General features: G+C 32.5%; 3 protein-coding genes across 3 annotated transcripts; all 3 read left to right on the top strand.

Moving 5' to 3' along the window:
* The first annotated feature begins 8,604 nt into the window (after nucleotides 1–8,604).
* LOC120177999 (wall-associated receptor kinase-like 8) lies at nucleotides 8,605–16,248 on the top strand. Its single transcript, XM_039183999.1, has 4 exons — nucleotides 8,605–9,258; nucleotides 13,912–14,033; nucleotides 16,017–16,074; nucleotides 16,177–16,248. The coding sequence occupies exons 1-4, from the start codon at nucleotides 8,605–8,607 to the stop codon at nucleotides 16,246–16,248; spliced, it is 906 nt and encodes a 301-aa protein (XP_039039930.1).
* A 2,452-nt stretch (nucleotides 16,249–18,700) lies between these two features.
* LOC120174361 lies at nucleotides 18,701–19,859 on the top strand. The gene is made up of 2 exons (XM_039181260.1): nucleotides 18,701–19,499; nucleotides 19,618–19,859. Exons 1-2 carry the CDS (start codon nucleotides 18,851–18,853, stop codon nucleotides 19,812–19,814), a joined length of 846 nt encoding a protein of 281 aa, XP_039037191.1. The 5' UTR covers nucleotides 18,701–18,850; the 3' UTR covers nucleotides 19,815–19,859.
* A 197-nt stretch (nucleotides 19,860–20,056) lies between these two features.
* LOC120174259 (wall-associated receptor kinase-like 1) lies at nucleotides 20,057–21,262 on the top strand. Its single transcript, XM_039181194.1, has one exon. It carries the CDS (start codon nucleotides 20,057–20,059, stop codon nucleotides 21,260–21,262), a length of 1,206 nt encoding a protein of 401 aa, XP_039037125.1.
* The last annotated feature ends 1,696 nt before the right edge of the window (nucleotides 21,263–22,958 follow it).

Below are 22,958 nucleotides of genomic sequence, written 5' to 3'. Positions count from 1 at the left end.
TATTTTATAAAATATCAAATAATCAAATAATTTTTTGTGTAAATGAAATTATTAAATTAATATTGTAGGTGGAAAACATGAAACACTATTAAAAAAATTGAAACATAAATTACATAACTTTAAAAAAAGTATATATCATTTTTATAAAAGTGTTCATACGTATAAAAGTAGGTCTAAGTCATGAAGAAATATTAAAACGATATACCAGGTAAAAATATGATAAAACCGGTAACAAAATGATAAAACCGGTAAAACGTTACCGGATATATTGAAAGTGTCGATACTTTATATAAAGATCGACACTTTGTGAATTTAAAAGAGAAGCAGTTTTAGCGCTTATAATGTGTCGATACTTTAAAAAAATATATCGATCCACAACGATATAACAGGTAAAATATGATAAAACCGGTATCAAAATGATAAACCGGTATCAAAAATATGATAAAACCTGACATAAAAGTATCGACACTTTTGTATTTGTATCGATTAAATATAAATAACATATCCGATCAAAATATAAGCTAAATCTCCTCTTAAAATAGATAGAACGGACGAGTTTTTGAAAGCGAAGCGTAATTGTTGCTGCATTTCAGAAGGCGTTTCTAAAGCGAAGTTTGTTTGTTTGTTGCTGCAGTCTAATCGAAAAGTATGTTGTCGAAACCCTAATTTTTTATTATTACAGTAATCGCGATAGGGTTTTTATGTGTTGTTTGGGGTTTTGGAGTAAAGAAGCATTTGGGAACGATTGCAGGTAGAAAGTGATATTCAAGGAAGAATATAAATGTCGATACTTTTATTAAATATTATAGGTAGAAAATGATACTATAGGTTGTATAAATGTGCCGACACATTTTGGTGTGGCCATTCAAATTCTTTTGAAGAAAACCGTTTTACCACAAGAGTAGTTATCTATATTTGTATATTGAATAAAGTGTATGTAACAAAATAATTTGATTTGCGTAAACTGATATATGAAGGAAAATGGAGTCAATGGGTTGGAAAATTGTTGGTGGAGCAGATGACTTTGAAATTGAGGCCGAGACTCGAAAGCAACCCAAGGGTGGATATATGTACTTCTAGTAAGTATTAATGTCTTTTTGTTATTATTGTTGAAATGGTAATTGGATTAAAGTATCGATAAACTTTAAATTGATTACAAATTTTAAATGTTGACAGTATGGCCGAATGCAAAAGGATGAAGGAAGATGGCACACAGAGCGGTTCGGTATGTAAAATGAAATTGACATTGAGTAGTATTTAGTGTTAATGTATTGATTAAGAAACGTTTATGTTTTATATTAGGTGACAAAAGATGTGAGGTCCAAATGGAATTCAATGAGTGATGCTGAAAAGGAACCTTACATCACACAGTCAAGGAATGATAGTAAAGAATACAAAGAACGGAGGAAAGCACATGAAAATAAGGTATTCATTAAACTTGTAAATACGTTGATACAAAATATATAAGAACTATAACATTATATATTGTTAAAAAATGTAGGAAGTGTCGACAAGATGCAGCATTAAAAGGGTGAATTTATTAATTAAACACCTTAAGGAGAAGGGTCAGTTGAATGTGCTGGGAGAAATAGGTTTTGGATCGTTGGTAGGAGTAAGGGATCGACCTATTCGGAGGGAATTGTGTCGATCCTTGATGGCGCAATTTGATGTCAGGCAATGTGTTGCTAAATATGGTGATTTTTCATTTCCTCTCGGGATCCCATGTGCTGCAGCCGTATTGGGGGTAGAAAATGAAGGCAAAAGTGTTGTAGAAGTCTGTCAGAGTAAGGACTGGAAAGCACTTGCCTCCAAATATGGTTTGAAGCATAAGGTGACATATGCTGAAATTGAAGAGGAAATAAAAAGTGGATCTTACGTTGGGGATGAGCTGAAGGCCAGAGTTCTATTATACCTTGTCGGTATATTTCTTTGTCCAACGGGTAATACGTCAACGAACAAAGAACATATGAAGCTCATTTGTGATGAAGGCTTGAAGGGTGAATTCAATTGGGCTGAATATATCCATTCGAGATTGATTGAATCAATAATCAACTTTAAAAAGGGCAGCCAGAGATACCTCAAAGGGTGCATAGCAATCTTAGAGGTAAATGAGTTGAAGAACTTTTTTGTGTTTTTATATAAAAATATAAATTTTATTATAAATGCAGGTTGCACTGTTCGATTTTTGGTCGGGCTGTGAGGCAGTGTCGGCTTATGAAAGAACCGGAATGGCACGCATCTGTGCATGGGGGGAAGGAAGAGGTGGTTAGAGTGATGGTGAAGTTGAAGTTGGATAGAGCGAAGAAGCAAGAAAGGGTAATAAATGTAATTAAATAATATTAAGAATATAATCAATGTCTTAATATTGTAATTTAATTTTGAAGGTTATTGGCAAGGATGTAGAGAAGGCAGAGGAGAAGAAAGGAGGGATGGTTGTATTGGGGGATGACGGTGAGTGGGACGACGGTGAGGGAAAACGTAGTAACTTCGACATTTTGATGTCTGAATTGGCTGATATCAAAAAAATCCAATTTGAAATCATGCAGAGACAATCAAGAGTCGAAGAGAAACTTGAGAGAGTCGAAGATACACTTGAGAGGCATAAGGGGGTAGTGGAAGGAAAAATAGATGGATTAGTGAAAGAAGTAGAGGTGTTGAGGGGTGAAGTGGTGAAAGAAGTTGGGGTGTTAAGGGGTGATATTAAGATGGTGACGGGTGAAAAATTTGAGGGAGTGGTTAAGGAGGTTGTGGAATTGAGGAGTGAACTTACGGGGGTGAAGGGGGTGGTTGATAAATACTTGGATGAAGGAGATCAATTGAAGGGTGAAATAAACGAGATGAAGAGCTATGTAGAAAAAAAAATACGATGAACTGAAAAAATATGAAGAAGAAAAGAGGGAGGATGAAGAAGAAGAAATGGAAGAAGTGAGGAGGAAGGAAGTCAATGTTATTTATACACCGGAGAGTGTTATAGCAGCATATTTGGATTCGGAATGTCCTGCACCCCAGAAGAAGAAGCAGAAGGTAAGTTGAATAAAAGAAAACTTAATTTGATTTTTATTATGTTGTTGTGACAAAAATTTGTATGCAAAATTGTAGGTTGAAAAAGCGGATATTCCAAGCGGAATTGATGACATCGAAGCTGCAATTTGTGATTATTTATGGAATAGCGAGTTAGAATTGGAGTAAGTGAAATATATTGTTTTGTGAGTGATATTTAAATATTTCATGACAACATATTAATCCTAATGATTCATACAGATATAAAAAGTTTACCGGTACAAGTATAATGTAATATGTAATTTTTCAATCTAACCGGTACAAGTTTACCGGTTTTATGAGAGAATATGTCTAAATAATGTGTCGACACTAATTTAGTTTGTGTCGATATTTTTGTTCCAGAATGAATGGAAAACAGGGTGCAACCATAAAGTGTCGATCCATATATAAAAAGTGTCGATCCCAAAATCATCGAACCCAAAAGTATAATGTAATATGTAATTTTTCAATCTAACCGGTACAATTTTACCGGTTTTATGAGAGAATATGTCTAAATAATGTGTCGACACTAATTTAGTTTATGTCGATATTTTTGTTCCAGAATGAATGGAAAACAGGGTGCAACCATAAAGTGTCGATCCATATATAAAAAGTGTCGATCCCAAAAGTATAATGTAATATGTAATTTTTCAATCTAACCGGTACAAGTTTACCGGTTTTATGAGAGAATATGTCTAAATAATGTGTCGACACTAATTTAGTTTGTGTCGATATTTTTGTTCCAGAATGAATGGAAAACAGGGTGCACCCATAAAGTGTCGATCCATATATAAAAAGTGTCGATCCCAAAAACATCGAAAACCAAAAGTATAATGTAATATGTAATTTTTCAATCTAACCGGTACAAGTTTACCGGTTTTATGAGAGAATATGTCTAAATAATGTGTCGATATTTTTGTTCCAGAATGAATGGAAAACAGGGTGCAACCATAAAGTGTCGATCCATATATAAAAAGTGTCGATCCCAAAATCATCGAACCCAAAAGTATAATGTAATATGTAATTTTTCAATCTAACCGGTACACTTTTACCGATTTTATGAGAGAATATGTCTAAATAATATGTCGACACTAATTTAGTTTGTGTCGATATTTTTGTTACAGAATGAATGGAAAACAGGGTGCAACCATAAAGTGTCGATCCATATATAAAAAGTGTCGATCCCAAAATCAACGAACCCAAAAGTATAATGTAATATGTAATTTTTCAATCTAACCGGTACAAGTTTACCGGTTTTATGAGAGAATATGTCTAAATAATGTGTCGACACTAATTTAGTTTGTGTCGATATTTTTGTTCCAGAATGAATGGAAAACAGGGTGCACCCATAAAGTGTCGATCCATATATAAAAGTGTCGATCCCAAAAACATCGAAAACCAAAAGTATAATGTAATATGTAATTTTTCAATCTAACCGGTACAAATTTACCGGTTTTATGAGAGAATATGTCTAAATAATGTGTCGACACTAATTTAGTTTGTGTCGATATTTTTGTTCCATAATGAATGGAAAACAGGGCGCAACCATAAAGTGTCGATCCATATATAAAAAGTGTCGATCCCAAAATCATCGAACCCAAAAGTATAATGTAATATGTAATTTTTCAATCTAACCGGTACAAGTTTACCGGTTTTATGAGAGAATATGTCTAAATAATGTGTCGACACTAATTTAGTTTGTGTCGATATTTTTGTTCCATAATGAATGGAAAACAGGGTGCAACCATAAAGTGTCGATCCATATATAAAAAATGTCGATCCCAAAATCATCGAACCCAAAAGTATAATGTAATATTTAATTTTTCAATCTAACCGGTACAATTTTACCGGTTTTATGAGAGAATATGTCTAAATAATGTGTCGACACTAATTTAATTTGTGTCGATATTTTTGTTCCAGAATGAATGGAAAACAGGGTGCAACCATAAAGTGTCGATCCATATATAAAAAGTGTCGATCCCAAAATCATCGAACCCAAAAGTATATGATTCCTACATATTTATGTTCGACTGTTTGTGAACATGATCAAAAAAATGCAAAACATACGATTCTGTTACCTACTGTAAAGATCTCAATGATGTTTGGAACGCGTGTCCAGATTTTAACGAGCTAAATACACTTTTGGTCGATGATTCAGCGGAAAAAAATGATTTATAATCCGGTAAGTTGCATTTATGCAATATGTTTTTCCAGTTGAACAGGTGTTCAGACATTGATTATTTTAACAACTTATGTATTTATATAGAAATACAATTACATATGTCCACATACCTTTGACGCTGTTTCCCATTCGAACGACAAAGCTCTAGGTATGACACAAATTTATTCATGCTTATGCGAATTTAATTTATTGTTAGTAAAATTGCACCTCATTAGTTTGATAATTGAAATTATTTATGTATGTCCTCAGAAAAAGGCGGAAACATACGAGAGTATTTGGAAAATTTGTTGAAGGCCTCTAATGTTCCGGACTTCGTTAGAAACAACCCTTTTTCATCGGATTAATTTTGTTTGTCGGTACATTATTTGAACATTCTTGTGTATTTATATTTTGGTGTGATTATATTTTGAGTGAGTTTTAAGATATTAATTTAGTAATTATAGGCGTCTAATGATTTATTTTTTATGTTACGATATATATTATTATTAAATTAAAAATTCTTAATATTATTTTATAAAATATCAAAACAATCAACTAATTTTTTGTGCAAATGAAATTATTAAATTAATATTGTAGGTGGAAAACATGAAACATACTTAAAAAAAATTGAAACATAAATTACATATCTTTAAAAAAAGTATCGATCCTTTTTATAAAAAGTATGGACACTTTCAACATATTATAATAAAATAGGTAAATTTGCAATGCTATCGGTATAAATATACCGGTTTTATGCGCGAATAGGTCTACAACCTATATCGACACTTTTTAATCTTGTGTCGGTACTTTATGTCCATATTGGAAGAAAAATGTGTCAATACGATTTAAAAAAGTATCGACATTTACACATCGGAACCCAGATTTATAATGTAATAGATAATTTTGTAATATAACCGGTATAAATATACCGGTTTTATGAGCGAATAGGTCTACAACCTATATCGACACTTTATAATATTGTGTCGGTACTTTATGTCCAGATTGGAAGAAAAATGTGTCGATACCATTTAAAAAGTGTCGGTAATTTTAAGTAACGCGGTTTTTGTTCCTTCATTCAAAATATTTATATGTACATACAATAGGAGTCATGTTGATACTTACGATATATTATATGGAGATCGTTGTCATTCCATTCCGTCTTCGAAAAAATCAGTTGATGTAGGCTGTGTGCTTGTACTCAAACTGAGTTTGACTTGAGGACATGTTAGTTTGTTATGCCCCTCACCGTTGCAGTACCCACATTGCCTAATTTTCTTCTCGACCTTGTTCTTCGGCACTTCTTTTCGCTTGCGTTGTTTTCGTTGAGGGTCACGAACATTGTTTACTACAATGCTCTGGTTGACTGAATGATTCAAACCAAACGAGTTTTCTAATTCTTCTATTAGTTTTTTCATCTCATCTCTTGCGGTTTTGAAAGACTCGTCTGTCTTTGATGCAATGTAGCATAACCTACTTGACGTTGAACGTAGAGCAGCGAACCTTGCCATTTGCATCACTTCTGGAGACACATTCAAATCAACATAGCTGGGTGCAGAAGCCTTCGCATCATTAGTCCACCTACTTTGAATCAAAGTCCCGGGCAAATATGTGTAGTCCAATTGCTTCAAAATGTGAAGTTGATGGCGACACGGAAGTCCAACGGTCTCGAATTTTTTGCAGGAGCAAATTTGACCGGTTTTGTCATAATGAATTTGGTTTTGTCATATTTTTACATGTTATATTGTAAAGTATCTATCCTTTTTATAAAAGTATCCATACTTATTTCACTGTGAAAATATATTTATTATTATCTTTGGTTAATATTGTTAAATTTAAATTCTAAATAATATTTTATAAAATATCAAAAAATCAAATAATTTTTTGTGCAAATGAAATCATTAAATTAATATTGTAGGTGGAAAACATGAAACACTGTTAAAAAAAATTAAAACATAAATTACATAACTTTAAAAGAAGTATCGATCATTTTTATAAAAAGTATGGACACTTTCAATATAATAGGTAAAAATATGATGTAATAGGTAGCGCTTATATAATGTAATAGATATCGTTTATATAATGTAATAGGTAGTGGTTATATTGTAAAATGTCTATCCTTTTTATAAAAGTGTCCATACTTTTTTCACTGTGGAAAACATTAATTTAAGGTTATCTTTTGAGTGAGTTTTAAGATATTAATTTAGTAATTATAGGCGTCTAATGATTTATTTTTTACGTTACGATATATATTATTATTAAATTAAAAATTCTAAATAATATTTTATAAAATATCAAATAATCAAATAATTTTTTGTGCAAATGAAATTATTAAATTAATATTGTAGGTGGAAAACATGAAACACTATTATAAAAAATTGAAACATAAATTACATAACTTTAAAAGAAGTATCGATCCTTTTTATAAAAAGTATGGACACTTTCAATATAATAGGTAAAAATATGATGTAATAGGTAGCGCTTATATAATGTAATAGGTATCGTTTATATAATGTAATAGGTAGTAGTTATATTATAAAGTGTCTATCCTTTTTATAAAAGTGTCCATACTTTTTTCACTGTGGAAAACATTAATTTAAGGTTATCTTTTGAGTGAGTTTTAAGATATTAATTTAGTAATTATAGGCGTCTAATGATTTATTTTTTACGTTACGATATATATTATTATTAAATTAAAAATTCTAAATAATATTTTATAAAATATCAAAAAAATCAAATAATTTTTTGTGCAAATGAAATTATTAAATTAATATTGTAGGTGGAAAACATGAAACACTATTAAAAAAAATTGAAACATAAATTACATAACTTTAAAAGAAATATCGATCCTTTTTATAAAAAGTATGGACACTTTCAATATAATATAATGTAATAGGTAAATTTGTAATACTATCGGTATAAATATACCGATTTACTTATAAAATAGGTAAATATAAGCGCTATCTATTACATTATATAAGCGCTACCTAGTATGTTATTGTACTTTATAATATTTCCGGTTAAATAATATAACATAATCGGTATAAATTTTAACCGATCAATTGTTTAACCGATCACGCCGTATATTAACCGTTTTTTAAGCGCCGCACCGCAGAACTACCCGGAAGTAAGAGTCCAGAAATTTCTTTGAAACTTCATGGTGCGCTGAATACTATATGCAATTATCTCCAACTTCCACTATGAACTATAAAATTGTAAAGCATCCATGCCATGTGATGTTATTCTTTAATTTCCATGCACACACATCCATAAATAAAATAAGTAAAGTGAGAAAGAAAAATATTTAAAACTTGATCCACTTAACCCAATCTACATCAAAGAAATTAACAATCCAAATGGGTTTTCATCTAGGGTTCTACTTCATCCTCCTAATCTTTTTATGCTCAATGTTAAAGTCAGCAGAATCTCAAGAAGCTAATTGCGGGGAAGAAGTCTGTGGAAATGTTACAATTCCATTCCCATTTGGAATCCATAGAAGCTGCTATAGACGTTCCTGGTTTATTATAAGTTGCAAACGAACCCACAATGGGGAAAAGCCTTTCATATGCATAAATGGCGTGGATCTGGAGGTACTTGGTTCCTTGTTCTCACCAGACACCATTCTAATAAAAAAACCAGTAACTTTCGTTAACTGTGATCATAAAAAGGAAGCTACTGTCAGTGTCAATCTGACGGGCACTCCATTCTTTTTCTCGACGGACTACAACATGTTCGGGTCCGTGGGTTGCGGGAATCTGGCTACTATTTTCGGTAATGATGGTGAACCCCTTGGCGGCTGCATTCAACCGAGATGTGACGACGGGGCTTCTGAAACTGAACCTGGATCAGGCTGCATTAATCAAGTTTTTGGAAACTTCAGTTCAACTGTCGTAAACATGACAGCAATGTATCCTGGTGCTAAGGGATGCGCATCTGCTTTCCTTTTTACCAGGTTCTATTTCCGTGCAGATGACCCATTAGCCATCGGCAGTGGCATCAATATTGACACCACGCATGTCCCCACAACCCTCATCTGGGATTCAACTATTGCGCTGATGGAGGTCAGTTACTCGCTACCTTGGTTTTTTAAAGAATTACATTTTGACAAGTGCCTTTATTTCTTTGGGTTTTTTTAAATAATTGAAATTTTATTACTCAAAAAAGAAGAAAGTCTGCTATAATATAATTAACAACTAATCAATTTTTTGAGAGCTAAGCAGCAAAAACCACCTTGGACTCCCACTACCAACAATAAAATTAAGGAAAATTATGTCTTTAATACATAAACTATTAATTTTGTTCTATTTTAATACTTAAACTTTTATTTTTTTCAAAATCATACCTAAAGTTTAATTTTTTTTATTTCATTTTAGTACACACCTTAAAAACTTAAGTTTTTGTTTCATTTAGTACCCCGTTCAAAATTTTTAACAGTACGATATTAAAATGAAATAAAAACTAAACGTTAGGTATGATTTTGGAAAAATTAAAAGTTTAGATACTAAAATAGACTAAAATAAATAGTTTAGGTACTAAATATGTAGTTTATCCTAAAAACTATTTACTTACCAACCTCTTAAAGTATATTCCATTCAACAAAAGGATATTATTAGTGCATCCTTGTTTGAGTCCCACTATGGCTCAACCGAACGTAATCTTTAATTTCTCGAACCAAGTCAACAACACCCCTCCCCCATGCGCAAAGATTCTGTTGTTCCTCTCCCATCAAATATAATTGTGATAGATAAAAACATTCCAAGACAATTTTTAGCAAGGTAGAAAAGAAAGACTTATCCTTAAGTCGAGACATCACTCAATAAACCTCCTTGACGTCATATTCTAATGTATCTCGTCATATGACATGACAAGCGTCGTAATTATCAAATAGATAAATCTTTTTTTTAATATAAGTAAGCTATAAACGCAAAATAAAAAAGGAGTTGATCTATATGGATTCAAAAAATTTTAATTTCGAATTGATTTGATCTTGATTAGGAAGAATTGAAAACAATAAAAATAGAAAGAGGATTTAGAACAATTAAATAAATTGAATAAAAATAAAATAAAATAGTAAAAGCAAGAAAAATTAATTATAAAAAAATTAATTACGATGAGATATAGCCTTCAGCTTCGCTTTGTCTCAATCTGTCTCGATCACTGAAATATATTTTACTTCGGATACTTGTCAGTTACAGTATATGATGCCCAACTCTTGTAACTTACTCTTTTCTCTAATGAACTAATTTCTCAAATCCAACCTTGGAATCTAGCTCTTATTTGGATTAACAACATCTATCGTTGTTAACGTCAATGCTGGTTCAGGAGCTGAAAAAATCCGTGCTCAGATTATGGTGTTTCAATGAGAATCGAACGCAATCTTGATTTTTCTTGGCGGACCATTGCCAAGTTTGTTCTTTGCTACAAGCCGATTCTCCTCCCCAACTATAGATCAAAACGTCGATCAAGCCAATTCTGCACTTTGGACTAAAGTTATTAAGTTGTTTAAAGAAAGGCCGATTGACTCTCCTTGCCTGCCAAAAATCAAGAAAGATATCTGAAGATATGAAACGATTCTGTAATTCTCACGGGATCGAATTGAGTCGCATCTTAGCTATCCGCTAAGTAAAAGTTTAACCAAGTATGATAGAATTCATACTTGACGTATGGAAGAGATAAAACATAAAGAAGAAAATTATTTTATTGAACTAAAAAACTAAAACAAAGAAAAAACCAAAATCAGTACTATATTGAATTTTGAACTTGTCCTCTCAAGCTTCACCCCTAGAGGGTATTTATAGTTTTGAGATAACACTATTAAGAATAAAATACTAACTCTCAAGAAAATTAAACACTTAATTCCTAATTAATAGTAAACTAAAAATCTTAATAAATAATTAAAATCCTAAGTAAACTAGAATCCTAATCAATTAAAAAATAAAATCTATAATGTTTGAATTTAATTACAATTGTTTAATTCCTAAAGAACTATGGTTCGCCTTGCTTTTCTCCTTTGATCTTGCTGATTGGATTATTTAATTAGAGTTGGCTCTTGGATTGATCTTCTAATTAGAGTTGGCGACGACTACTCCCAGAAAATAGGAGACATCTGCTTTAATTCGCTCTTTGGTTGTTGTTTTCTGGAAAGTAGAGTCATGCACAGAATCTAACGTAAATAACCCAAATTAACATTATAAAAAATTAATTTATAACAAAATATTAACCAAATAAAACACTCATCAAATTCCCCTTCACTTATTCAATGTTTGTCCTCAAGCATTCCTTAATCAATTATTAAAATATCAAATTATCAATCTTTCATAACATAATATATCAAGGAAAACCAATCAAGTCAACAATCACTTCAATCATCTGAAACAAGGTAACAAATAAACAATAGGCACAAGTTTAGATAAAAGCCAAGACATCTCAATAATTCATCAGTTTCAATGTAACAAGACTTAATACCTCACAAGAATTCACTCATTATCACTCAAAGTGTTTAGGGTAAAAGAAATCGCTCAAATCCAGGATCATTAAAAACATTACCATATGCTTGTAAGAAAATCAAATCTCCACCACTAGAATGAACAAGATGCATTTAATCAAAGGTTCTTTAATCAGATTGTAACGGGGCTTAGTTTAGGGTAGAGATAAGGCCGAAAAAATTAGGTTTAGATGTCAAGACAAGAGATGTAAAATATATGAGTTTCAACCTACGGTTTCAACAATGTAAGCACACTCGAAGAAACATAATCAAACAATCAAAATTTTCCTTCTTTATTCATTTTCTTTTTCAATTTTTTTGCTATTTTTTTAACTATTTTTTTGTTCTCTTCAAACACTTTGTTCGAATCGATTTTTTTGGAATGCTTCTTTCTTCTCTTGATTTTTCGTTCGTGGAACTAATCTATATCTTGTCTCGACAAGGGTGACAAAAGAGGGAAAAAATAAAAATTGAAAGGCTTCGGGTTTTGTAATGTGGTAAAAACAAAGAAAAGGGTAAAGGCACAAAGTTGAATTACTAGTTGGTATAAATGGGTAGGAAATTTGGGTAGTGATGTGGATTAATCCTAAGTGCCCTAATCATCTTAAAGCATCAAGTTCAATGTGTGGTCTCGATATGCACTTAATCAGAAGTTCTAGAATGTCGAAATTAATTCGGCACACTTAGTCAAACAAACGAGCAAGAATGAACAAGTATGCTCGTTTAGGCTTAAATCTCACAAGAAGGTGTATTGTGTATTGAATCAAGAAACATATCAACCAACAGATTCATGGAACATCAAACATAAATTTTTCAAGAAAAATACTAATCATGCCATTTTTACTATCATGCACTCTAAATTTGATAAAAGTGTGATCACGAACTCATAAGGTAATCAATGAAACAAAACAAGATTCAAGATTAATAACAAGGGATTTCAACAAATAAACCAAGGCTACTCAATTTCAAGTATGTAAATAAGCTAGCGATAATTTGATGCAAGTGTTCTCTACCCTCACTTAAAGCATATTGTCCCAATATGTAAAATTAAAGCATAGGAGAAGGAATAAAGATATTCCCATGTTTAGTGAAGGTCGTGGCTATGACCTCGACGAGAGTTAGTCGGGTGAAGATAGGATAAAATCTCAGCAAGAGTGAACTCGAGGGAGTTGATACGATCATGCATCTCGTTAAGTTGATGTTGTATGTTCGACCGCGGATCATCTGTCGGCGTAGGTGGTGGTTTATGTCTTCGAAGAAAGACACGCTCACTGCAAGGTGTCGTGGTGCCGAAAGGTACAATGAAAGATGCATCGAGTGTGCTGACAAGTAATCTCATTGTGTCCAAGCATCGCAAATCTAAACTTTTCATAGAAAAAGCATAAGTAAATTGTTCAAAATTAAAAGATGATAGGAAAAGTCTATATGCGAGATGAGTGATGTAAGGGCCGAGAATCAGTGGTTATTTAGAGCGTACAACGCGCTCGAAAGCTCGTGCAAACCAAAAATCCTAGGTTAACTTCAGTTTCGATAAGCATGCACCAAGGGATGAATAGTTCAACTTTGCTCAAGCTAGATGTATTGTTGTTATACCTTGAGTAGTTGAATACAAGAAACTAGTAAATGTATCGGAGTACGAGATCATAGATGTGCCATCCTTTCCCCGTTTGTAAATTGAAGATTTTTCCTAATGAATCGGACAATATAGAGTAGGCGTAGTCGGTGTCAAAATCCTGTGAAATCTCAAGCAAAGATGTCAAATAGCTTTGGTCTGTGACATCTGTCATGAACCCCATGATAAAATTAAATTTAAAAATTGACATCCTAAAGTCTGTCATACCAATTCATAGTACATTCCACATTTAATTTCAAGATATAAAATCCAGCCAATAGCATTCATATAGTGTGTAATGAATTTTCTCAAATTCAAAGTATCTAAAGTATGAATAAGAATGTACTTACAAACTTGTAAGTTTCGAAGTCGAATATCGATGAATCAAATTTGTTCATCATTGTCGATTTTGAAGTACCCTTGCAATTCTTCTTTAGGTGGTAAAGTAAGGTAATGTGATGATGATGCCAGTGAGGGTTGATGTTCTCGTGAATGTGAAGGACCAACATCGTTGTGTGGCCAAGAAGATTGAAAGAAGTTGGAATCGCTTGGTTTAAGATTGAATTCCAGAGCGGCGAATCTTTAACTTCTTGTTTTCACCATCTTGAAATTTTGCAGCAAAGAATTAAGATGAAAAAAAGAAAGAAAGATGGTGAACTACTAAATGGTGGCACGAGTGTTGATCGGCAAACGATGGTGATCGGCGATGTGGACATGGTGATGCGCAACGGTCGGCGATGGTGATGGTATCGAGTTTAGTAATTGACGATGGAGGGCTCGTGTAGATGAGAAAAGAAATCAAGAAAAAGGTTTAAAGGTTTTGAATGTTTAAAGAAAATAAGTGACGTGTGAGATTAAAAGAAGAAGAAATAAAGGGTTTAAATGGGGGAGAAAAAAGAGAGTTTAAGTTAGAGTAGGAGTTTAATTAATATAAGGGAATTAAAAGAAAAAAGGGTTTTGGTTGATTAAGGATTTTTGAAATGAAATGAAAAGAAATAAAATAACTAATAATAATAAAATTTAAAAAAAAGTGTTTAAAAAGATTTGATTGTTTTGGCTAAAAAGGTGGTAAAAAAATGTTAGAATTTGTGGTAATTAGAGGGTGGACGGTAAAAGGGTATTAGTAGGGTAGGGTTTTGCTAACCTGCACCTTGGGTGCTAACGTGCGTCGTCAATGCTAACGTGTGTCGTTGTGGTGTTTCGCGTGAGATATGATCAAATTCATCGGATTTGCTTCAACTTTTAACTTGATCAAAGTATTTGGGGTACCTAAAAAAATTCAAACAAAAATAAATAATTATGGAACAAATAAAATTGAAAATAAATTCAAAACAAAAATCAAATTAAATGGGTTGCTTCCCATTAAGCGCTTTATTTAACGTCGTTTAGCTCAACGACCTGGTTCAGACTACAGGTACTACGAGAGATGCTTCCTCTACTTCATATGCTCTTCCCAATTGAGAAATTCCTTATGAGAAATTCTACAATCATAGAATTTTTCCTTTTATCCTTATAGATTTTGTCATTCTCATGGGCTTTTCTTCGAATCTTTTTAATTTTGAAAGTTTATCCAAAATCGATAAATTATCTACTTCACCCAAAAATGTGTTCTTTAAATGTTCCAGAAGAGATTTTAATTCCAAATTTAATGCTTTCAAAATAGAAGAAAAAACATTAGATTGAGAAGGCATAAAATTTAAATTCTTATTTAGTTATTCGTTACATGTCTACGAGTCCACGTTATAAGCGATATCAGTTCCAACCATCGAATTCCTGTACAAATCATCAAAAAGATTATGTTCAACATATTAATTTACGGAAGGTTTAATTATATCGACAAAGTTAACATTAGCCATAGAGTCATGATGCTTCATCGCTTTGCAAACATCAAATTTTACCACTTCACCGTCAAACTCAATTGTAGGATTTCCACTTCTCATGTCGATTTTGGTGTGTGTCGTACTTAGGAAGGCAACCAAGAAGGATTTCAGAGAAAGAATTGGTTCGGTCATTTTCCATGTTAATTACATAGAATTCTACCGGAAAAATCAGTTCATTTACCTTAACCAAAACATTTTTAAGAAATCATTCAGGGTAAATGACGGTTCTATATGTGAGCTGGTTAGTTACTCTCGTTTCCTTTAATGGCTTTGCACTAGGTAAATTGTAAGTGAAAAGTGACATAACATTTATAGAAGCATCAAGATCACATATAGCACGTTTAATTCCTACCTTACCAATTTTGCACGGTATATCAAACATATGTTGGTCCTTTAGTTTAGGTAGAAGTCTACGTTGAAAAACAACTGAGACATTCTCTTCTAAATTTACCTTTTTCATTGCTCGTAAGTCTCCTTTTGTTTGTGAAAAGATCTTTAAAAAATCTAGCATAACGTGACACTTTTTGGATTACTTCAAGAAGCGGTATATTAATTTTTACCTTTCAAAAAACATCAAGAATATTCTTTTCATCGGCTTGTTTTTCGTGTTTTACTAACCTCGAGGGGAAGGGAGATGGCATGGCATAGGGAGATATTGTAGGATGATTTGGCATTGAATCTTTCTTTTTCCTCTGGGTTATGTGTTAATTTTCTCTTTTTCATCCTGAAAGTTTTCTTTTGTTTCTTTTTCTTTCTCTTTTGCATCATCATCTTCTTGATTTCTCTGAGATCTTGGTTCTTTTTTTTCTTTTTCTTTATTGGATTCTGCGATATTTTCTTTAGGGATTGGTACAATTACGGTGCCACTCTGAAAGGTGATGACACTGACGTTTTCTCGTGGGTTTGCCTCAGTTTGATATGGTAGTTTTCTCTGTGATTCCATACGTCCCACGATTTGAGCCAACTGACTCATTTTTATCTAATTCCTGTAAATGTTCTTCAGATCGATTTCAGAACTTCTCTTGAGACAGTGCCAATCACTTTTGGTCTGAAAGTCCATGTTATGGACAGCTAGCATAGAGTTTCTTGAATCGTTCCTAGTAGTCGTATAACGATTCTCCATTTGTTTGTTGTATTTCTAAGATTTTCCTTCTTAATTCACTCACTTTTGGTACAGGGAAAAACCTGTCAAGGAAAATACGAGTCATATCAGCCCATGTATTGACAAAATTATGAGGTAAATAGAATAACAAATCTTTAGCTGAGTCGATTAAAGAAAAAGGGAAAGCGCGGAGTTTAATTTGATCATCAGATACTTTATGTGGTTTCATGCTAGAGTAAACCAGATAAAACTCAATAAGATGCTTGTGAGGACTTTCCCTAGGTAATCCATGGTAAGTAGGTACAAGATGGATCAAACCTATTTTTAACTTAAACGGTGCTTCTCCATGAAGGAATCCGATGCATAATGGTTGCTGTTCGGCATGTGCTACAACTAATTCTCATATTGTCTGTTGATCCATTGGAATCAGTTCTTCGAAGTCTTCTTTGGCTTCAGAGAAAGTCTCGGTGTCAAAGGTTTTTTTCGATTTAGGTTTTGGATTTGATTTGGATCGTTGTTGTTCTTGTTGTTACTGTCACCTTTCTTGTAGTGTACGTGTGCGTATTTTTCGAGCTAATGTTTCGATCTTAGGTATCCAATCTACTAATTCGCCTGAATTTTTCTGGTCATAAATCAAAACAAATTATAATTAGTAAATTTGTTGTGATCCCCGACAATGGTGCCAATTTTACAAGTGTCATAATTGTCAAATAAATAAGTCATTTTTCTCAAATAAGTAAGCTATAAACGTATAATAGAAAAGAAAGGCTCGGTCCATAGGGATTTAGAAAATTCTAATTTCGAATTGGTTTGATCTTGATCATGAAGAATTTAATACAGTAAAAATAGAAAAGGGGGTTTAGAACAATTGAATAAATTGAATAAAATAAAATAAAACAGTAAATGCAAGAAAAATAAATTGTAGAAAATTAATTATGATGAGAGATGGTCTCCAACTTCGTTGCCTCAATATGTCTCGATCACTGAAATATGTTTTACTTTGGATAATTGTCGGTTACAGTCTACAAAGTCCAACCATTGTAACTTACTCTTCTCTCTGATGATCTAATTTCCAAAAGCCAATCCTTGGAATCTGGCCCTTATTTGGATTAACAGTGGCTATCGATGTTAACGCCAATGTTGGTTCAGGAACTGGAAAAGTTTGTGCTCGGATTATGGTGTCTAAATGAGAATCGAACTCGATCTTGATTTCCCTTAGCGGAGTGCCGCTAAGTTTGTTCTTAGGGAATTGAATTTTCTATAAATCAATTCTCCTCCCTAACTGTAGATCAAAACGTCAATCAAGCCAATTGCGCACTTTGGACTGAATATTAAGATGATTAAAGAAAGATCAATTGCCTCTACTTGTTTGCCTAAAATCAAGAAACATATATGAAGATATGAAACGATTATACAATTCTCAGAGATCGAATTGAGTCGTAGCTTAGCTATTTGCTAAGTAAAAGTTTAGCCAAGTATTATAGAATTCATACTTGAAGGTGGAAGAGAGAAAACATGAAGGATAAAATTATTTTATTGAAATAAAATCCTAAAACAAAGCAAAAGCCAAAATCAATACCATACTGAATTTTGAACTTGTCATCTCAAGTTCCACCCCTAGAGGATATTTATAGCTTTGAGATAATCCTAATGAGAATAAAATATTCACTCTCAAGAAAATTAAAACACTTAATTCCTAATTAATAGTAAACTAAAAATCCTAATAATAAATAATTAAAATCCTTACCAAACTAGAATCCTAATTAATTAAATAATAAAATATAGAATGTTTGAATTTAATTACAACTTTTTAATTCCTAAAGAACTGTAGTTCGTCTTGCTTTTCTCCTTTGATCTTGCTAACTGGATTATTTAATTAGAGTTGGCGCCTAGATTAGTCTTCTACCACTACTCCTAGAAAACAGGATAAATCTGTTTTAATTCGCTTTATAATTGTTATTTTTTGAAAAGTAGAGTCCTACGCATAATCTAATATAAATAACTTAAATTAACACTATAAAAAGATAACCCAAATTAATTGATAATAAAATATTAACCAAATAAAACAGTTATCACGACACAACCTCAACACCTTCTCCAAACCTCTTTATTGAAATCATAGCTAAAAAAAATGATTCCTTGATTTCATCTCCTCGGACAGAAACAACAGCTGTCATCATCTTCAATCCCCCATTCTAATGGATGACTCTTAGTCGAAAGTCTATCCAACATCGGAAGCCAAGTAACAATGGCGTTCCCAGGCACGTGAAAAGAAATCAGTTAGATTTCTTTGGTATTTTACTTTCCAATTTTATATCATTATAAATTTTTATTTTACTGAAAGAATGAATGTACATAAATAGGATTTTAAGGGGTGTTAACTTGGTGCAATTTACTCCGTTTTGCTAAGGACGCAGGTTGCGAACCAGGACCAAGACTAGGACCGATCATCTTAAACAGTGAAATCCAATGTGGGAACGTTACGTTTCAATACCCATTTGAAATAAAAGACCAACATTATCCCAATGGTAGCTGGTTTAGATTCATCTGCAAGAAAACAACCAATGGGGGGTCAATGCCTTTCTTAAACATAAATGGCATGGACCTGCGGATACTAGACTTTAATTTTTTGTCCGGCAACGTTGTGGTGAACCATACAATATCTTATTTCAATTGTCGCAATAGCAAGAACAATGGAATGAGTCTTAACCTCACAGCCACCCCCTTTTACTACTCAGATTTCGACAACATAATTTGGTCTGCAGGTTGCGGTAATTTGGTGACTGTTTTCGGCAATGAAACGAGTAATTTTATAGGTGGCTGTTTGCAACCAAGCTGTAGGAATGGCGATGAGGCTTCCTCTGCTACTGGCTGCCCTACTAAAGTTCCTCAGGGTCTCACTTCTTTCTTTGTAAACATGAGTGGAAGGGTTGATTCTAGTGATTATAGCAGGAGAAGATCTTGTGGATTTGCTTCCATAGTCGGATCAAATGTTTACTACGATTTGACCTCTGAGGCACAAGGTTTTGATTTAAGTAATTGGACGTATGTTCCAATATCTCTGCAATGGAGCACGCCGATAACAGGAGCGTGCCATTTGAAGCAAGGTTTAAGCACTACTTGTAGCCGTGATCGTGAATATTGCTGGCAAAGTTTGGGCTCTACTCATCTCTGTGTATGCAACAAGGGTTACGATATCGGGGATTTTTCGAGGTTATGCAAAGGTACAATTTAACATATCGTTTCAATAACAAATCTGCTTATATATATATTTTTAAAAGCTGCCTGCTTATATCTTATTCACATTAATTTAACCTTTTTTATTCCTTTATTAAACGTCAGGAAAGAATTGCGGGGCTTATATTTGGTGTCACATGCTTTGTTTGAATACTCCTGGTAATTATTGTTCACCACGGGACTGCCCCCTTGGATATGAATACAATACCACCGCATTTAGTTGTGAACCCAGAAGATTTACTTCACTAGTACCACCACATAATACTCGGAACTGGACAAGCATCATTATAGGTATGACTTGAATTCATTCATTCATTCTTTTCTACATATGGAAGCATTACGATTTATAAAATCAAAAGTTCAAGCACTGACGTATTTCATTTGAATGCATGCAAATGAAAATTCTTTCATTGTATTCAAATGAATCTTCATCAACTATGAAATACTCTTTTTGTTTTTGTCACGTCTCTGTGAAGAAGATATAAGCAAAACTGCATTGAAATATATTTATGGTTGGCTTATAAAACTATGTTTCTTATTGTATATGGGTTGCAGCACTAGTATTGGGACAATATGTCTGCTACTTGTAATATGGCTAATTTACAAAGTGGTGAAAAGAAGAAACGCCATCATGTTGAGGCAGAAATATTTCAAAAAGAATGGAGGTCTGTTACTGCAACTACATTTGTCCACCAATAAAAGTAATTTTGAAAAAGTAAAATTGTTTACTTCGAATGAGATGGAAAAGGCGACGGATTACTATAATGATAATCGAATCCTTGGTCAAGGAGGCCAGGGAACTGTTTATAAAGGAATGTTAACAGATGGGAGTATAGTGGCTATTAAGAAATCTAAAGTGGTGAAGGGACAGAAATTTGATGAAAAGAAGGTTGAACAGTTCATCAATGAGGTAATAATTTTATGTCAAATCAACCATAGGAATGTGGTTAAGCTTTTAGGATGTTGTTTAGAGGATGAAGTCCCTTTGCTGGTGTTTGAGTTCATCCCAAATGGAACACTGTATGATCTCATTCATCACCAAAATGACGAATTTCCAGTGACATGGGAAATGCGTTTACGGATTGCAATTGATATTGCAAATGCTTTGTTCTATTTGCATTCAGCTGCTTCTGTTCCTATTTTTCATCGAGACATCAAATCAAGCAACATACTTTTGGATGATAAGTACCGGGCGAAAGTGTCAGATTTCGGAACTTCGAGATCTATTACACTTGAACAAACTCATTTAACTACTCGAGTGCAAGGAACTTTTGGTTACATGGATCCAGAGTACTTTCGATCAAGTCAATTTACAGAGAAAAGTGACGTGTACAGTTTCGGAGTAGTCCTTGTTGAACTTTTAACAGGACAAAAACCAATCTCGAAACAAACTGAGGAAGTGAGAAGCTTGGTGGCGTGCTTTCTACTTTCAATGCAGGAGAGTTCGTTATTTGACATTCTGGATTCAATTGTACAAAATGATGGTCCAGAAAAAGAAATTACAGCAGTGGCTAAACTAGCAAAAAGATGCTCGAACCTTGATGGAAAGAGAAGACCCACCATGAAACAAGTAGCAATGGAGCTGGAGCTGATACAAGCATCGGAAGAATATAATGTTATTGAACGAAGTGGTGATGAAGAATCTGAAGTAGATGAGATTATAGAATCCTGGGATGATCTTCCTTCTTCTTCAACCACTAGATCAATTATAACTGACAGTGTAACTTTGCCATTAAATGCATCCTTTTAGTTTTCAACACTTTAAGTTACTTTTCTGTTGTTATGCACTCTGTTTAATAAATGTATCCAACGTTTCTTCATATTTGTTTAAATTATCATTCCTTTAAATCATATTTGGTCTTGATAATTTTTCTTACTTACCTCTTATTGATATTCTGAGGATTTTCTCTCTAACTGCATTTCACTTCATAATATGTTTTTCGGATTTATTATTATATGCTTTTATTACGGACAAAATTGCTTGGATGGAGTATGATAATAGGATAGAATTATTTTCTCAGCTAGGGTGGTATAAACCATACATGGTGGAAAAACAGAGGATGCATAGCGTATTTGAAGATACGCCTGGAAGACAATGCTGCTTCTTCTTTGTTTATCTAAAATTCCAACAGCGGAATTATGGGGAAAATGCATTATCTAGACATCTTCCCAAAGATACTATACACTCCCTACATATTTAACCATACACTATTCATACCATCTGAGAAAATAATTTTTCAACATTTCATACGAGCTTATTTTTTCCACCACAATATCCAAGTAATTTTGTCTATAAAAATTTTGTTATAAATAGGAACATTAAACATTTTAAATTTTAATTCTTAATACAAATTTTGCATACACGTCCTCTTTTACGATATGTGAATTTCAATTAAAATTTCATTTAAAACACTTAACGGTCATTTAAATTATTGAATGACCTGATTGATAAAAATTGAAAACTAGTAGTAAAAAATGAATAAGGACTATAGTTAGGTGATCACTAATATAGTTTAACCAAAAATTAAATAATGATGCAGATTTGATAGCTATATACATCACGGGAAATCTATTATTAAATAATTATATTTGTTCGTCCCATTAATTTACAAGTAATCATCATAACTTTCGATTTAATATCAACTCTAAGAAAGAAAGAATCATTATGTGAACTCCTTCAGTAAGATTAAGAAGAAAATGTTATCTCTCTCTCTCCACCACATATCACTTAGGAGGTGTTTGGTTCGTGAAAAAAATCATTATCAAGGGAATAATCTTATCCAGAATCACATTCTCATGTTTGGTTTAGGAGCATTCCCTCTATGGGATAATAACACATTATCTACAATAGTATTTTTAAGTTTTTTCGGGAATGTCTTTCCCATTGTTTTCTTAGATAGTAGTCAATTTTTACCACTTAGGACAAAAATGCCCTTGAAACGATGTGGTTATTTAAAAATGATTATTCCTTTGTGCATACATGCATTGATATAAATTTATTTTATTTCTTTTGCTTTGTTATCGTGGTTCTAAAATTTTAATACTTATTATAAAATATTACGATGCATACATTAAAAAAAATAAAAAATACTAAATTTATGTTTTTGTTTTTTAAGTATTTATTATATATGTGTTTGATTCAAGTTTTATTTTTATATGTATTTTATTGCGATTATTTGTTATTATTAATTTTCATAAAAGGTTTTCTATATTATAATTTTTTATGTTTTCTATTAATTTTGTCAAATAAGTTGATATAATATTTCGTTGTACAACTCATGCATATAGCATGAATAAAATAAAAATGTGTAACAATAACAAATATTTACATCGGTCTAAGCATGTACATTTCTCAACATCTTAGCAATTAACATATATTTACACCGGTGTAAGTATATACATCTCTCAATATCTTAGTACCTAAAAATAAACACATAATTATATTG

The sequence above is a fragment of the Hibiscus syriacus genome, unplaced genomic scaffold, assembly GCF_006381635.1.
Source record: "Hibiscus syriacus cultivar Baekdansim isolate YM2019G1 unplaced genomic scaffold, ASM638163v2 tig00000329_pilon, whole genome shotgun sequence".
NCBI classification, from domain to species: Eukaryota; Viridiplantae; Streptophyta; class Magnoliopsida; order Malvales; family Malvaceae; genus Hibiscus; species Hibiscus syriacus.
Note: the sequence above shows the minus strand (reverse complement) of the source record. Positions and strands in the feature narration are given on the sequence as shown.

What these genes read in the sequence shown, in the direction of transcription:
- LOC120174361 (XM_039181260.1), top strand. Translation starts at nt 18,851, where the DNA reads ATGCCTTTCTTAAACATAAATGGCATGGACCTGCGGATACTAGACTTT. An exon ending in TTTTTCGAGGTTATGCAAAG is followed by an intron (nt 19,500 to 19,617) that starts GTACAATTTAAC and finishes ATTAAACGTCAG; the next exon opens with GAAAGAATTGCGGGGCTTAT.
- LOC120177999 (XM_039183999.1), top strand. Translation starts at nt 8,605, where the DNA reads ATGTTAAAGTCAGCAGAATCTCAAGAAGCTAATTGCGGGGAAGAAGTC. An exon ending in CAACTATTGCGCTGATGGAG is followed by an intron (nt 9,259 to 13,911) that starts GTCAGTTACTCG and finishes GAAATTTTGCAG; the next exon opens with CAAAGAATTAAGATGAAAAA. An exon ending in ATGCGCAACGGTCGGCGATG is followed by an intron (nt 14,034 to 16,016) that starts GTGATGGTATCG and finishes TATTTTCTTTAG; the next exon opens with GGATTGGTACAATTACGGTG.
- LOC120174259 (XM_039181194.1), top strand. Translation starts at nt 20,057, where the DNA reads ATGGGTTGCAGCACTAGTATTGGGACAATATGTCTGCTACTTGTAATA.